General features: G+C 40.3%; 1 protein-coding gene across 4 annotated transcripts in view; it reads right to left on the bottom strand.

Moving 5' to 3' along the window:
• Positions 1-15,372, bottom strand: part of PDE11A (phosphodiesterase 11A) — a 413,203-nt gene that overhangs the window by 125,189 nt on the left and 272,642 nt on the right. For all 4 annotated transcript variants that reach the window (XM_049615974.1, XM_049615976.1, XM_049615975.1 and 1 more), the window contains one exon: positions 12,478-12,528. In XM_049615974.1, coding sequence (XP_049471931.1) covers positions 12,478-12,528 — 51 coding nt within the window. The remainder of the gene's footprint in view (positions 1-12,477; positions 12,529-15,372) is intronic.

The following is a 15,372-nucleotide window of genomic DNA, read 5'->3' as shown; positions in this document are numbered from 1 at the left end:
ATCCCTACCTCGATTTCTTAATTTGTAATACAGGGAAGGCACTGAAAACACACCTGGCACCTGGTAAAATGTTCATTAAATGTTTGTTATTTTCCAGGTGACCGTCACACCGAGTGAACTGAGCACATACTGGGTGAGAGAGTCCCAAAAAAGGACCTCAGCATCAGGAAGTGAGGTCTCCAAACTGGCAGTATGCAATGTCCCTCAGCTGCCTGGTTCATAAACGGGATAAAGTCACTGATGCCTCCTTTAAAGGCTTCTGTTAACATCCAATGAAATAAGAGCTGTGAAAGCACACTGAATCAGAAGGAACGCTGTGGCTATAAAACACTACTCTTAGCGAGTAGCAATATTTAAAAGTATATAATGATTGGTATCATGTTATCCTACAGTAAGCCCAGAAAATGTATTTGAAAGTCCATCCACCTGTAGATGGTTAACAGTGGAATAGCCTTTAAGCCTTTTATCCCTGGATAGGTTGAAAAAAGCCTACCCTTTTTAAAGTCTCACCAGCCCTTCTTACAATCTCCTCTTTCATGGGTGTGTGGATTTGATTACAATGAGACTAAAGGAAGTACCTGTAGGCCCTGCTCTGGGCCAGCTTCTAGGGCCAGCTATGAGGCCATTCTACACAGCCCCCAACCTGGGGGTAGGAGATAAAATCTATTTTGAGCTTGGAACCCTTCTACAATGTGGTCTTGTAGAAAGGACTGTAGAATTTTCTTTTATGGTGTGACTATAACAGATTTTCAATTTTTATTAAAATTCTTACTTCTTTACGTCCTAATTTCTTTCAGTCCCAATCATATATTTGAGGCCCTGGATAGAAACATCAGCCTGTATTGGCTGACAGCCTTAGAATAGTCTCTGTGGCTATTCTTGTTCATAATGCTGAGTTTAATTTCTCAGGTTTATGTATATTGGCATCAAATCCAAAGATAGCAAAATCCTGCACAGATACTGTGTCATTGACTATGGACGTTCTAGTGCCTGGGTAAGGTGTTGTTTTTGCAAACTCCATGAATTGCTTCTAGGGTAACAAAAGGAACCCCAAACAGAGTTACTATTCCTCCGGCACCCATCACCAGCCTTCCTGCTGAAGGGGAGAGTGCTGAATGGCTCCACCAGCTCTAGCAATGACAGGAATGCATTCAAAGGCACAGGGCACAGCCACACAGATGGCTGGGTTCAAGTCCTGTTTATACACATACCGCAGTACACGCAGCAATAAAAATAATTAATGGCGCATCCGACCTCTGGATACCCACCACACCACGTCGTCATCAGCTCCCAGCGCCTCCACAGCAGCTCCCCTGTACCCGCTGGCTGGTTCCTTGGGATCCAGCCAGCAAGAGGGCTTTGCTCAGGCTTTGTTGATAAGGCTGAACCAGAGGGGAGATTTCCGCAGTCCTTGCACCTCGTGCCTCGGCAAATGAATAAGCTGCCTGTGTCATTAACATATTCTAGGTCATGTGCGCACACAAACATTATTATATCTTGAAATTACTTTTAAATTACTGTCTTTTGGGTTCTAACCATTTTTCCTAGAACTGTGGCTCAGTAAATCCTTACGTGGAGCAAGGATGGCACCCAGTGGCCAAAACGTTTCATCTCAGATCTTGTTTTCTCACAGATTTTCCATTGCTTGTCTCTTTGGATATAACGAACTGCCATAAGATCTTTTTTCCAAAGCCAGAGTTGAAACTCTACATCACTTGACTATCCCTTTAAGCTAAAGCACATGCAAGCACACACACACACACACACACACACACACACCATACATATTCACATATACAAACTGAGGCAATATACAGAGGTTAATTCAGAATCATAACTTTCAAAAATCCTTAAAAAGACCTTAGAGTCTTATGTTAAAGTCGTCATATTTCAGATATGCAGATTACTGCCCATGATGTCCCTAATAGCATGTATCGCTATAGGAAATATTATACAAATATAAACCCAATCTCACATTCTTCACTTCATATCTTTCCCAAAATAGTCTCTAGTTCATGAGTTCTTATGCCTTAAACATAAGACTTTATCTCCTGACAAGTGCTTTATCCTTAAACGGATGTTCACAATCTCACATCCTTGTTATCTGTATTACAAGGTACTTGGCAGGCCTGGAGAATACAGGATAATAAAGTGGGACTGCTCTCTTTCCTTTGAGCTTTCCAGATGTCGAGAGATTTCTATATAGCTAGATAGCCAATCAGACTATAAGGAAGACAAGCAAGATGTCAGAATAATGGATCATATACCTACTTGCTAAGAATGATGCAATATCTCCATAATGTTTGCTGTTTCCAATTTCCTTAGGTTTCTAAGCAGTCTGAAACCCCAGGGCGAGAAGTCACATGGATAGCACAACCATAATACAAAAATAAGTTTCTAATAAAATAGCATTATGTATCAATTGCCCAAAGAGTACCACAAAAAGCCTCTTTTTAAATGTCTATGTTAAAGTTCAGCCTCAAATTCCGTTTTTCTCAGACATCAACACCATTCAGGCTTATTTGGCCCCACAAACTGTCAAAATGCCAGTTTCCAAGAATAACAGTTACGTCAAAAGAAATGACTTCAGGATAAAATTCCATGCTATTGCTTACATTTTCCTCTTCAGTACTTGAAATGAAGCATTGTCTTCAAGGTCAAAACAAAACACTAGAGAGAAAAAAATCAAAGCCAAATACAAGCATTTTTCTTGCTGGTTCTTTGGTTCTTGGTCACCTTGTATGTAAATTGGAGCTATAATGACCCTGCCCTCAACAAGAGGTTGTGAGGCTCCAGTGAGATAACCGGTAGGAAAACGTTTTTTATGCCCTGCTAAGTAGTATCATTTAAGGCATTGTAATTATTTAAATATTTATAGGTAGCCTTAGTGTATAGTTTCTATACTGATGAGATTCAGATCCTTGTTCTACCTAAAATAATCACTTATCTTTCTCATGAGTATTACTGTAAAATGTTACCTTCAAATATAATGTAGCCATGGTGGGTTTCGGAAATCACTTATTATATGTAATTACATCAAACTGAGACAAGTCTTCCACCAAATACTCCAATTTTTTAAATAGAGCTTAAATTTAAAAGCTTTGGGTATTCAGAAATTATAAGAGCCCCAAGATATTTTGTCAACTTTATGTTGCTTTATGTTTTATTTTCCCCTTCCCTCCTGGAGATAAATTTTATAGGCTCATAAAATTATAGCATGTTATAGCTGAAAATGGCTTTGTTGTGAAGATGAGGAAACCGGAGGTCTAGGAATTTTATTACTTTTTTCTTTTTTTCCTTTTTTTTAGAAATTTTAAATGAACTGAGAAGTCTGGTGGCTGTTTTGTCTACTTCCATGTTTGCTCTCTCTTGTCTTACTGTGTCTGTGGCCTTCCAAAGGCTGCTTAAAAACAGACAGCTCTGGCAACAAAGACGTTGTCTCCTAACTTGGCATTTCATATTGTGCCCTGAGATCAGTAGAATCATGATTTATGCACATTTTTAAGATTTTGGATGGATCCACTGTCAACTGAGAGAAAACACGCAAAACTACCAAAGCAGCACACAATTTCAAAAATAGGTAGAAAGGACAGAAAATGGGACCATACAAATGAAAAAAATTAGAAAGACATCCTGAGATTCAAGAAAATAATGGTTTCGACAAACGTAGTCATCAGGATGGTGGTAGCAGGACACATGAGTGAAGAATCACATCTAATAGAGGCATGCCTCATTTTATCGCACTTTGGTTTATTGCAGTTCGCAGGTACTTCGGTTTTTGCAAAATGAAAGTTTGCGGCAGCCCTGTGTTGAGGGAGTCTATCAGTGCCATTCTTCCAAAAGCGTTTGCTCACATAATGTGTCTGTGTCACATTTTCCTAATTCTCAATCCACTACAAACTTTTACATTATTAAATTTGTTATGGTGATCAGTGATTATGACTTGCTCAAAGCTCAGAAGATGGTTAGCCACTTTTAGCAATAAAATATTTGTTAATTAAGATAGGCACATTGTTAGACATCATGCTATTGCACAGTGAATAGATATAGTAGAGTGTCAACAAAACTATTACATACACTGGGAAACCAAAAAATTCATTTGACTTGCTTTATTGTGATATTTGCTTTATTGCTGGAACCAAACCCTCAGTGTTTCTAAGGTATGACTGTATTAAAGAAATTGCTGAATCAACTAAGAATGACAAGGGGCCTTTGCCCAAACTAGGGAAGGACAGATATTGTCATTACTGAACACTCCAAAGAGAATATGCTAAACAAAGAAAATGAATCCCTTTCTTTTCATATAGTTCAGGCTTCTTAGGAAACTAGTAAACAAGAACCTAAAACAGGTGTTGAGAAAGAATTTGCGACACTCTTAATGTCATAAATCCTTACTCCAAAATTGACTCACATGTTGTAAACACCTCTGCCATCAAAACTGCAAACAGTTCAATGAATTTGGTAGACATTTCTCCAGCACCCAGGTGCAAGCGGCACTTTAGGAAATATAAGGGTTACAAAAATGACTAAGACAAGGATTCACTCCTAAAAATGCTCCTGGTTTAACCAGGTGATTGGGCAGGTGCATAAAGATTTACATTGCAAGAAAGAGACTGATATGTATAATGAAAAAATGGCAAACGAGCAGATCACTTCTGCCTGAATTACAGTGAGAACGACTTCATGGAGGGGGCACAACTGAGCAGAAGCAGATTGTCAGGCCTCTATGCAAAGATAGAAGCAGGAATGGGAGCAGAGATAGAGAAGGGCAGAGAATGGACAGAAAATATCTAACATAGCTCGTGGGAAGGGTCCGTCAGGGGGAGTATGGGAAGCCAGATGGAGTAGTGAACTGGAGGTGAGAGTTCAGAGCAGTTTTTAAAAGTATCATTATAATGAATTTGGTTATTTAGTTAAACATTTTTTATTTGAGTATAGCTGACATTCAGTGTTAGATCAGTTTCAGGTGTACAACACAGTGACTCAACTTCTCTATACGTTACGCTGTGCTCACCATGAGTGTAGCTACCATCTGTCACCCTACGCTAGAACTGTGTCATTGACTATATTCCCTGTGCTGTACCTTTTATTCCCATGACTCATTCATTCCATAACTGAAGCCTGTGTTTTCCACTCCCCTTCACTCATTTTAATGTCCAACTGAAGAATTTGAAATGATTGAATCATAGATGTTGAGCTCTTTGAGAAGGAAGACTGACACCAACAGAAGAGTACTGTTAATCTGTCCACTATGCACAGGATGAATTTGGGAATAGGTCTTAAGAACTTATTTTAAAAAGGGAGGGATGGGGCACATGGGTGGCTCAGTCAGTTAAATGTCCGACTTCGGCTCAGGTCATGATCTCAACGGTTCTTGAATTTGAACCCTGCATCGGGCTCTGTGCCAATGAGAGAGAAAAGGTGGTAGGGAGACCAGGTAGGGGGGCATGCAAACAATGGTCTGAATGAGAAAGAATGAGAGTCTGAGCTGGTGGTAACTGTGAGGATGGTGGTGGCATGGGAGACATTCTCAAGTCCTCTGTTCCATGAGGGAACAGCACACGGGATTGAGGACATATGAGGACACAAAGGTCACTGGGTAATTATGTCAAGTGTGCCCCTGGAGAGGAGGGGGAGGGAAGCTTCTATGTATACCGAAGGAAATGCAGAAGAAAACCAACCATTATGACTGCCAAACCAAACCCACATCATTGAGGTGAGGGGGCATCAATTTCCCAGTTCTGTACCTACAGTCATAGATGGCTTTAACTAGAGGAAAACCAGAGAGAGGGGAGAGTGAGATAGTCCGAGCTGCCCCAGGGTTCTAGAAACTCAGAGGGTCTGATCCCTCTGGCCTCTATAGTTGCCTTCATTGTTCAGGCATCAGTGCTCCAACAGGGCCACACTATTGCCCTCCACTCCTGTCTTCCCTGGGCCTTCATGACTCATCACTGCTCCAAACCCAAAAATGAACTGCCTTTTATTTCATTCCCTCAGGGTCAGACTCCCTGGGCCTTCATGTGTTCCACTCAAGGAGTGCAGGGGACCAGCTGTGTTAATGTGTGGAAGCAAGAAGGTGGGAGAAAGCCTTCCAGGCGCATCCTTCCTCCCAGGGAAAGTAAACATCCACTGTGACCTTTTGGAGACAGTGTCCCTATTTTGTTTCCAAATGGAAAGAAGTGATCAATAATGGTTGTTTACGCTGACCTGAAAGGAGGTCAGGGTCACCACAGGAGGGCCTGGTGGGTTCTTGAAGAGCCCTCAACTCATAGCCGCGTAGTTCAGCAGTAGAAAAGGCCAGCCTGGACTTGCAGCCCCAGTTCTCCTCACACCACTCCCCTCCCCACTACTTTCCATACTCAAGAGTGAGAAAGTGTAACCATCTTTTTTTTCTGAGCTAACATTTCATTAAGACACTACTCATAAAGAGAACCCCATATGATCACATGGACATTTGGACACAGAGCACTCCACATATTTATGGGCATGTCCCAGTGGTGCTGGCTGCATGGCTCAGTCTGCTGCCTTAGGAGCAGGAGATGCCCTTTAGGATGCTGATCCAGCTGTTTCCCCTGCAGCCAATTTCCCACTGAAGGTTCAATAACTTTCCCTGATTAAAAAAAAAAAAAATCTTGGAAATTAAACTCAGCATAGCTACTATTTAAAGTAAAAACAACCCCCTAAAGTTAAGAGGTGGGGACAGGAGAGTAGGTTAGGTGTAAGATGAGTCCCAAATTCCATTTATACTGCTGCGAGGTCATCTTTTTAAACAACCTTAGAAGTATGCCAAGGTGAACTGGAAAGTTGTTGGTTGTTGAGATTTCCAAAGGTAGCATTTCAGAAGACTGTGAGGGCTGAGGCTAGAGAAACAAGAGAAAGCTCTCCTTCCTCCCGGGCCCCCTGAGGTCCTGGATCACCCCCTGGACTCTGGAGGTGTCACTGTGGGAGCACCCGGCCCGCAGGAGAGGAGCTAGAAGGTGCTTCCTACTGACCGCGGTAGGGAACATGGGCTCCCCAAACCTCTGCCCTACCTTGCTCCTTCCTGCCTTGGCAGTTGCCTCATTACTTGGGTTTGGGTAAGTGCCGTGGTGTTGTCCTCTGTCTACCCAGGACACTTTTCCTCTGCAAGAAGCTGCTGCAAGGACTGGACTTTTCCACGGCTTTGGAAATAGAGTTGGCAGGGCAGTGGCCAGCAGATGTCCTGTCTTTGTGCAATTAGAAAAAGGTGCATCCTTTGGGAGGTCAGTTACTAAAAGGTATGCCATCACTTGACCAGCCAAGTAGGGGTGAGCCCCACCTCCTGCCTCCTCAGGGACACCCCTCGTGCAGGGACTCTTGTGCAGGACCTGTGACAAACACATCTACCGGCACGACTGCCACGGTGGTTCTGAGTGAGGAAGCTTCTTATGATAACATTTGAATATTTCATGGATCAAAGATGTCTACTCAAACTTAATTACTTAAAAAAAAAAAAGCCTAGTATATCCCATCCTATTGCCCTGCCTGTCCTCTGCCCTCCATCTCACAGAGGAGACCATAAGGTCTTATTTTTGATGTAGCTATGTAAAGGCCACAAGGAGTACCTATTCCTTGGCACTTTATTTTATTTTATTTACTTTACCAGGATGTTAATTTGTGGCCCAGGCATTAACATTGATAACTTGAAATATGCAAGAGGTAGTCCAAACCCAAACACCCAACATGAGTTATTGGTGTTTAATTACTGAGGCAGTTAAATAGTGCTGTAAACGAGTTCATCTCTGATTGCAGCCATAACCCATGCAGTTTGGAATTGAAAGAAGAGATGATAAAAGGTGGCAATATAACATGAGAACGTCCATGAGTTGATTTTAATTGGTAAACTGGCATATATAGTGATAACTGTTTGGTCTGTCCACCGCATTGGAATCTTAGGGAAGTGCATAAAATTACAGGAGCATATAATTGGTGCACTAAACTCATTTTCTTATGTTATCACAGCTGGCATCTTCAGGTTATTAAAAGCCTTTAAACCAGTCATCTTCAAAGAGATCTAATTGTCAATATGGTCTTTATCCATTATTCCTGTTAGCACCGAGCAGAAGAAATATAAACAGGCACTAAAATCTGCACAAATTTTCTGTGCACGCCTTTCTTATTTCAAGTTCAAGGAAGATCAGTAAATGTTAATGAGGACAAAAACCATTCTTTAAATCCTTCTTTCTTCATTCAATGCACAAGGCAATCAGCCCGTAAAGGATAAATTATTAATATTATAGCCTCAACCAGACTTTTAAAAAGTTAATTCATTAGTTCCAGGAAGTTCTGTGATCATTTTGTGTATAGGTGGTTCTCCAAAATCCCAAGGTATAAATAATATGTCAGAACCATAAAAATAAGCTTAGGTTCTGACATTCTTTGCTGAGCAATTATATGTTGTTTCATCTACTTATTCTGGCTAGATAATCCAGGAATTCTTCTAGAATGGTTTTCACCTTCTGAGCACCATTCACCTACCTACCACCACACACCCACGGAGGAAATTTTCCCAATTGGAGAAATAGAGTTAATAGAACAAAGCAAAACAAAAGTAAAAGCATCTTCTCCCTCTCCTATGGTATTTCACAATAGGAAAAGAAATCCCCAAGCATGGACAGGTGTGAAATAGGAAGATAAGATATGAAAAAAGGTAAGGAGCTACCAGCCCAGCATTAATGATGATTAAAGATTGACTACAGGTTTATCATATATGAAATCTGTGTTCCTTTAAACCATCCCGCCTAGGAGTACAAATGGTAGTGAATTGAAAACAATTAATGGTATGTATTATCCTCTCCAATAGGATCTCCCTCTCTTCTACTTATTTCTGAGACATCCCTGGGTATATCTTATTTGTCCTTAAAATGTGACCACTCAGCCTGAATTCATCCCTTTAGCCTTTGCTGGCCATTTTGGTAGAAGGTGCCTTGCTTCTGGTCTATCTGAGGCTTCCTTCCATTGGGCTGCTGCTTTCTGTTGCATTCTACTGGCACTCTGGAACCCTCATGCTCTTAGAGTCATTTATTGTACTGAAACTGTACTAAGGGCCATAACTTTTGTGTCTACTCATGTTTTTAGCTGAGAAGATGAATCCATAGGAGGCTGTGGTAAGGGACAGATTCAAGAGACAAACCCCATGCTGAACTTGGAACCATCCAGAGGCCTCAATTTCCACCAAGAAAAGTTCTTGACTAGGAGGCCTCCTAGTCTCTTGCGTAAACAACCACATCCCACTGGCATTCTCAGCATATCTGAATCCCAAATGCAATGTAGTTTCGGCTGTAACTGGAGTCTGACCTGTATTTGACCTCCAGATCCTTCTCAGTACTAGCTGATGACATTTCTTCCAAACCCTGACTTAATCTCTGAATCACTGATCACTAGCTTGGTCCCAGCTGCACATAATCCATCAATTCAGCAATCCTTGCACTGATGAAATCTCATAGATAACTCTGAATGCAGATTTCAAATCTCTCTCTCTCTTTTTTCTTTAATATCTCTGCTAAAAATTACGGTAGGTAGCAAAGTTTACTACATATATACGTTTTTACATATTTATTTTGAGAAAGAGTGAGAGAGAGAGCAAGAGCACCCCAAGTGGGGGAAGGGCAGAGAGAGAAGGAGAGAGAGAATCCCAACCCGGCTCAGTGCTGACAGCAAGGAGCCCAACACAGGGCTTGATCTCACGACCCATTGAGGTCATGACCTGAGCCAAAATCAAGAGTCGGGACGCTTAACCCACTAAGCCACTCAGGTGCCCCTACAGTATATTTGAATGTATGCATGGTTTAGTTGTACATAGTGGTCAAAACAAAGCATTTATTTATTGCTATTTAGTTACAATGTTAGGAAACTGCCATTGCACATATTCCAGTGTGAAATTTTAGTAAATACTTTTCAGTGTCTATGTGCAGGATTATTTTAAGCTCACTACATTTTAATCTTATTGCTGCAGTTACAAGACATCAGCTACCAATTATGATAATGTTTTGTTTACTTTATATATCAAGAAAAAAAGCCATTAGGTTAAAATTATCTACTATATCTCAATTACATTGTAATAAGATACTTACCAATATCTTTCAGGATAAAATCTGGAATAAATTAGCTAAGTTAATACTCTTGATAATTTTAAGATGAAATAACCCTTTGTTCTCAAATTTAAATACTTCATATTTTTAGTATGTTTGTGAGCTAACAATAGAAAAGCAAATTCCAGACAATAGTGTTTTCCTTACTCTAAGGAATTAAGAATTAAGGCCAAACAAAGGGCAATACCTTCAGAGAGTACAGAGCTATTGATTTTGGCCTGCTGTGATTCTGGACATGTCCCATCAAATAGCTCCTGCAGTCATATTTAGTCCCACTGTGAGCTTTGCTGTCTTTCTTCCTGCCTGTCCCTTCCTTCTTTTAGAAATGATGATAATTATAAGAGCAGTAAAAATATAAAGTATAAAACAGTAAGAACAGTAAAATATTTGTGGCAAGTTATTTCCATAAATAGGATTTCTAGGTAACTAAATTTCATTAAAGTACAAACGCTTTAAATATTTTTGATGGACATATTTATAAAATATAAAACATAAAAAATAATTATATGTAACCATGGTTTTAACATTTTCTTAGTGAATAACTGTTTTGAGTTACAGAACACTGATGCTTTTTGGATTCATTCATTCATCCATCCATTCAACAAATAATTACTGAATACTACTGTGTCCCCAGAGCTGTAGAGATAGAGCACTGAACACAACATACAAAACGTGCTGCCCTGCAGCCCCTGGGTGGCTCAGTTGGTTAAGCATTCAACTTTTGATTTTGGCTTGCTTTGTCATGATCTCATGGGTTCATGGGATGGAGCTCTGCATTGGGCTCTGTGCTGACAGTGCAGAGCTTGCTTGGGATTCTTTCTTTTTCCTCCCTCTCTGCCTCTCCCCTGCTTGTGCTCTCTCCCTTTCTCTCTCTCAAAATAAATAAATAAACTTAAAAAAAAAAAGTGTTGCCCTAATGGCACTCACATTCTAGCTGGTATGTAGGATGCTTCTCTCTATAACAAGAAGGCCCTGACTGCCATGGTTTGGGTTGTTTTGTCTCCTTCCTCTGCTGTCAGCTGTCACCTCCTGCTGGCAACATATCTCTTCCTGATCTGGGTTACCACTGCATGTCTTTTCCTAAGCCTCTCATCAAGCCAATAGGACCATATCCCTGGATGGAGCCCACGCAGCTTACTTTATGCCCATGCTAGATGGGCTGCTCCCTGTCCTTCTGAGCAGTTCCCTCATCCCTACTCTGAGTTTGGAGTCTTCCCTTGTTTCCTTTCTTTATCAGTGTGACTCAACTCTAATGATCTGATTCAACGATCAGGTACAAAGGTCTCTGTGCCATGCTTCCATGAATGCATGTATGTGTAAATGAAACTCCTAATTAGAAGACTAGCCATCATCAGTGTTATTACATACTAATGTGTATTGGTACAGCACAAAACACTATCTTTCTTATGGTTGTTGTGGTTAACCCAATAATTCTCTGAACCTCCACAAAAACAAAAAGGCAGACATCATAGACTTCATAAGGGTGCAAAATCAGGTTTCCCACACTCTCATATATTGACCATGGCTGGTTAGAAGTGCGGGGAAAGGAACAAGAATTCTGGGCTGCCTTTAAGGGAACGGTGGTGAGTGAGGTGAAAAAGAATATCTAGGGGCACCTGGCTGGCTCAGTTGGTGTAGCATGTGACTCTTGATCTCAGGGTTGTGAGTCTGAGCCCCACGCTGGGTGTGGAGATTACTTAAAAATAAAATCTTAAAAAAAAAAAAAAGAAAGAAAAAGAATATCTAAGACTCATTCACAGACTTATCCAATGTTGGAGCTGGAAGAAGGTCCCACTGAACAGCAGTGAACATGGTGGTTAAGAACTCCAGTTCCGGGGCTGCATTGCCTGGCTATAACCCTTACAATCATTTGATCTTGGCCTATATACTTAACATCTCCATGCCTCAACTTATTCATCTGTAAAACAGTATACTTCACAGGATTATGAGATTCAAATGAATTAATGCAGGTAAAATGCTTTGTGTTGTGCCTGGTCCATAGTAAGCATTTGACAAGTGTTAGCTATTGTTGTCCTATTTTTTTGCAGATGAAAACACACAGATTGTAAGTGAACAGAAAGTTAGAGGAAAAACCAATGCCAAAGCCAGGTGTTCTGATTCTTACACAGATTTTTTTCCCTAATATCCCACCTACTTAGCAAATGGAAATAAATAAATGATCTTGAAGGGGCTGCTCTATTATATTTAAATCCCCTTTCCCCTCTAAGACTGAAATATCCAAGCACACCTATGTCCAGTTCTATTCCTTAACACCTAATGGGCGGGAGTGATTCTACAGAGGCAAATGACAAAGGATCAGAAAGCTGCGTAACATTATGTACTGGCAAGGCACTCTTTGCTTCCTTACCTTAAACTTGTCAACTTCAGCTTTTGAACATGTTGCATGGTATGACAGCACCTGATTCAGAAGAAAAGGAAAAAAAAAAACCCTTTAATAACTAGACATGACTCTATTTTCTGAAATTCTCCTGGCTTAAAAAGAAACTCAGCTCATTATACCACCATGATAATAGTGAATTTTTTTATTGAAGAATAATTGACATACACTATCCTATTAATTTAAGGTATACATCACCATGATCTGATATTTTCATACATTACAAAATGAGCCTCATGCTAAGTTTAGTTACCATCTGTCACCATATAGTTATTACGACATTATTGACTGTATTTCCTATGCTGTACATTATATCCCCAATGACTTATTTATTTTATAACTGGAAGCTTGTGCCTCTTAATCCCCCTCACCTATTTCATCTCCACTCCACCCACACCTCCCCTCTCTGCTGACTAACAGTTTATTTCTTATATCTATGAATCTGCTTCTGTTTTGTTTTATTTGTTCTTTTTTTGTTTTTAGATTCCACTTATGAGTGAAATCATACAGTATTTGTCTTCCTCTGCCTGACTTATCTCATTTAGCATAATACCTTCTAGGTCTACCCATGTTGTTGCAAATGGCAAGAATTCATTCTTCTTTTTAATGGCTGAGTAATATTCCATTATATATATATATATATATATATATATATATATATATATATATATATCACATCTTCTTTATCCACTCATCTACTGATGGACACTTAGGTTGCTTTCATATCTTGGCTATTTTAAATAATGCTGCATAGAGGTGCCTGGCTGGATCAGTTGGTTAAGTCTAACTTGATTTCGGCTCAGGTCATGATCCCACGGTTCACAGAATTAAGCCTTGTGGTGGGTGCTGCACTAACAGCTTGGTGCTTGCTTGTGATTCTCTGTCTCCTCTCGCTCGGTCCCTGCCCAGCTAATGGGCTTTCTCCCTCTCCCTCTAAATAAATAAATAAATAAATAAATAAATAAATAAAGCTGCAATAAACATATGGGTGCACATATCTCTTTGAAATAGCATTTTCATTTTCTTCAGATAAATACACAGAGGTGGAACTGCTGGATAATATAGTAGTTTTATTTTTAATTTCTTGAGGAACTTCCATACTGTTTTCCGTAGTGGCTGTACCAATCAATATACATTCCCACCAAAGCATACGAGGGTTCCCTTTTCTCCACATCCCCACCAACACTTGTTACTTTTTGGTTTTGTTTTTGTTTTGATAATAGGCAATCTGACTGGTGTGAGGTGGTATCTCATTGTGGTCTTCATTTGCATTTCCCTGATGATGAGTAATGTCAAACATCTTTTCATGTGTCTATTGGTCATCTGTAGGTCTTCTTTAGAAAAATGTCCATTCAAGTCCTCTGGTTGGTTGTTCTTTTGATATTAAATGGTATAAGTTCTTTATATATTTTGGATATTAACCCCTTATCAGATGTATGATTTGCAAATATCTTCTTCCATTCAGTAGGTGGCCTTTTTATTTTGTCTATGGTTTCCTTTGTTGTGCAGAAGCTTTTTAGCTTGATGTAGTCCTATTTGTTTATTTTAGCTTTTGTTGCCCTTGCCTGAGGAGACTCTTCCAAAAAGAAATATCGCTAAGAGTGATGTCAAAGAGCTTCCTGCCTCTGTTTTCTTCTAGGAGTTTTATGGCTTCAGGTCTTACATTAAAATCTTTAATCCCATTTGAACTTATTTTTGCATATGGTGTAAGATAGTACTCTAATTTCACTCTTTTGCGTGTAGCTGTCCAGTTTTCCCAACATCATTTATTGAAGAGACTGTGTTTTCAACGGTGGATTTTAATGTACACGAAATTTCCCATAACTGTGACACAGACTGTTATCCATGCAATTGCAGTGGAATCTATTATAATGCTGAATGGAGCTGCAGTCCACATGAAAGACTAAGTATTTTATACCAGGATGTTTTTATAGTTATTTCATCAAAGGGACATGATGTGGCTGGCTCAAGATCACAGCTCCCAAAGGACACGAATATTTGTCCTGTGAAATGCTCTGGAACGTAAATAAATAAAAAGGCTGTGGGTGGTGTAGGTCTCTGTGTGTGTTTGTGTGAACTGTGGCAGACACTGTATATTGCTGACTCAACTTTCATTTCTGGTCTATTCTCACTTGCCTGCTTTTATTATGTAGGAAAGATTGTGCTGATATGCCCAACCATCTGCAATGTCTTTTGTAAGAGGATTATATTTCCCTGCCTTACTGACAGCCTTAGTATATGACTGGCATTAGACAATGCAGTGCGGGGGTGGGGGGGGAAGCAACAGATACCATCCTGAAGCACTCTTCAAGAGCCTTATATGGTTCTGCCATCTCCTGTTTCCTTCCACCATGGGAAGTGTGTAGCCCAAGAAGGGCTGCTCTCTCAGCCTGGACCCCAAAATGAAACAGGTACATTAGGCACAGCCACAGCCACCCCACAGCTGTTGGTGTGTCCTGTGAGTATGAAATCAAGCTTTGTGGTTTATCGCTACATTGCAACTTACCGAATCAGAGGCTTAAAAGTCAAAAGTCCAATTCACAGGCTCCCTGTATCTGGGAGAAGTCCTGTGGAGTGGACGTGTGATGCTCCTCTGGTCAGTGAAATGTAAGTGGGAGTGCTGGGGCTGCCTCTTGACCTTTTCTTTGGCCTGAGAAACAGCTATAAGGCTTGGATAGTCTGTGCAGCAGATACAGGCAGCAACATCTGTGCAGCAAAGTCTGGTGTCTATGAGGTGAAAACTATGAATGACTGCTTGTTATGGCTGGTAGAGCAGAACGGGAAAGAGAAATGAGTCTGGCCCTGGACTGCCCTGCCTCAGACTTTTTGTTACCCAAGACAAATAAACACACATTTGCTTAAGTC

Source organism: Panthera uncia (genome assembly GCF_023721935.1).
Source record: "Panthera uncia isolate 11264 chromosome C1 unlocalized genomic scaffold, Puncia_PCG_1.0 HiC_scaffold_3, whole genome shotgun sequence".
Classification (NCBI taxonomy): Eukaryota; Metazoa; Chordata; class Mammalia; order Carnivora; family Felidae; genus Panthera; species Panthera uncia.
The sequence above is the reverse complement of the archived record's forward strand: the minus strand, read 5'-3'. Positions and strand labels throughout refer to the sequence as shown.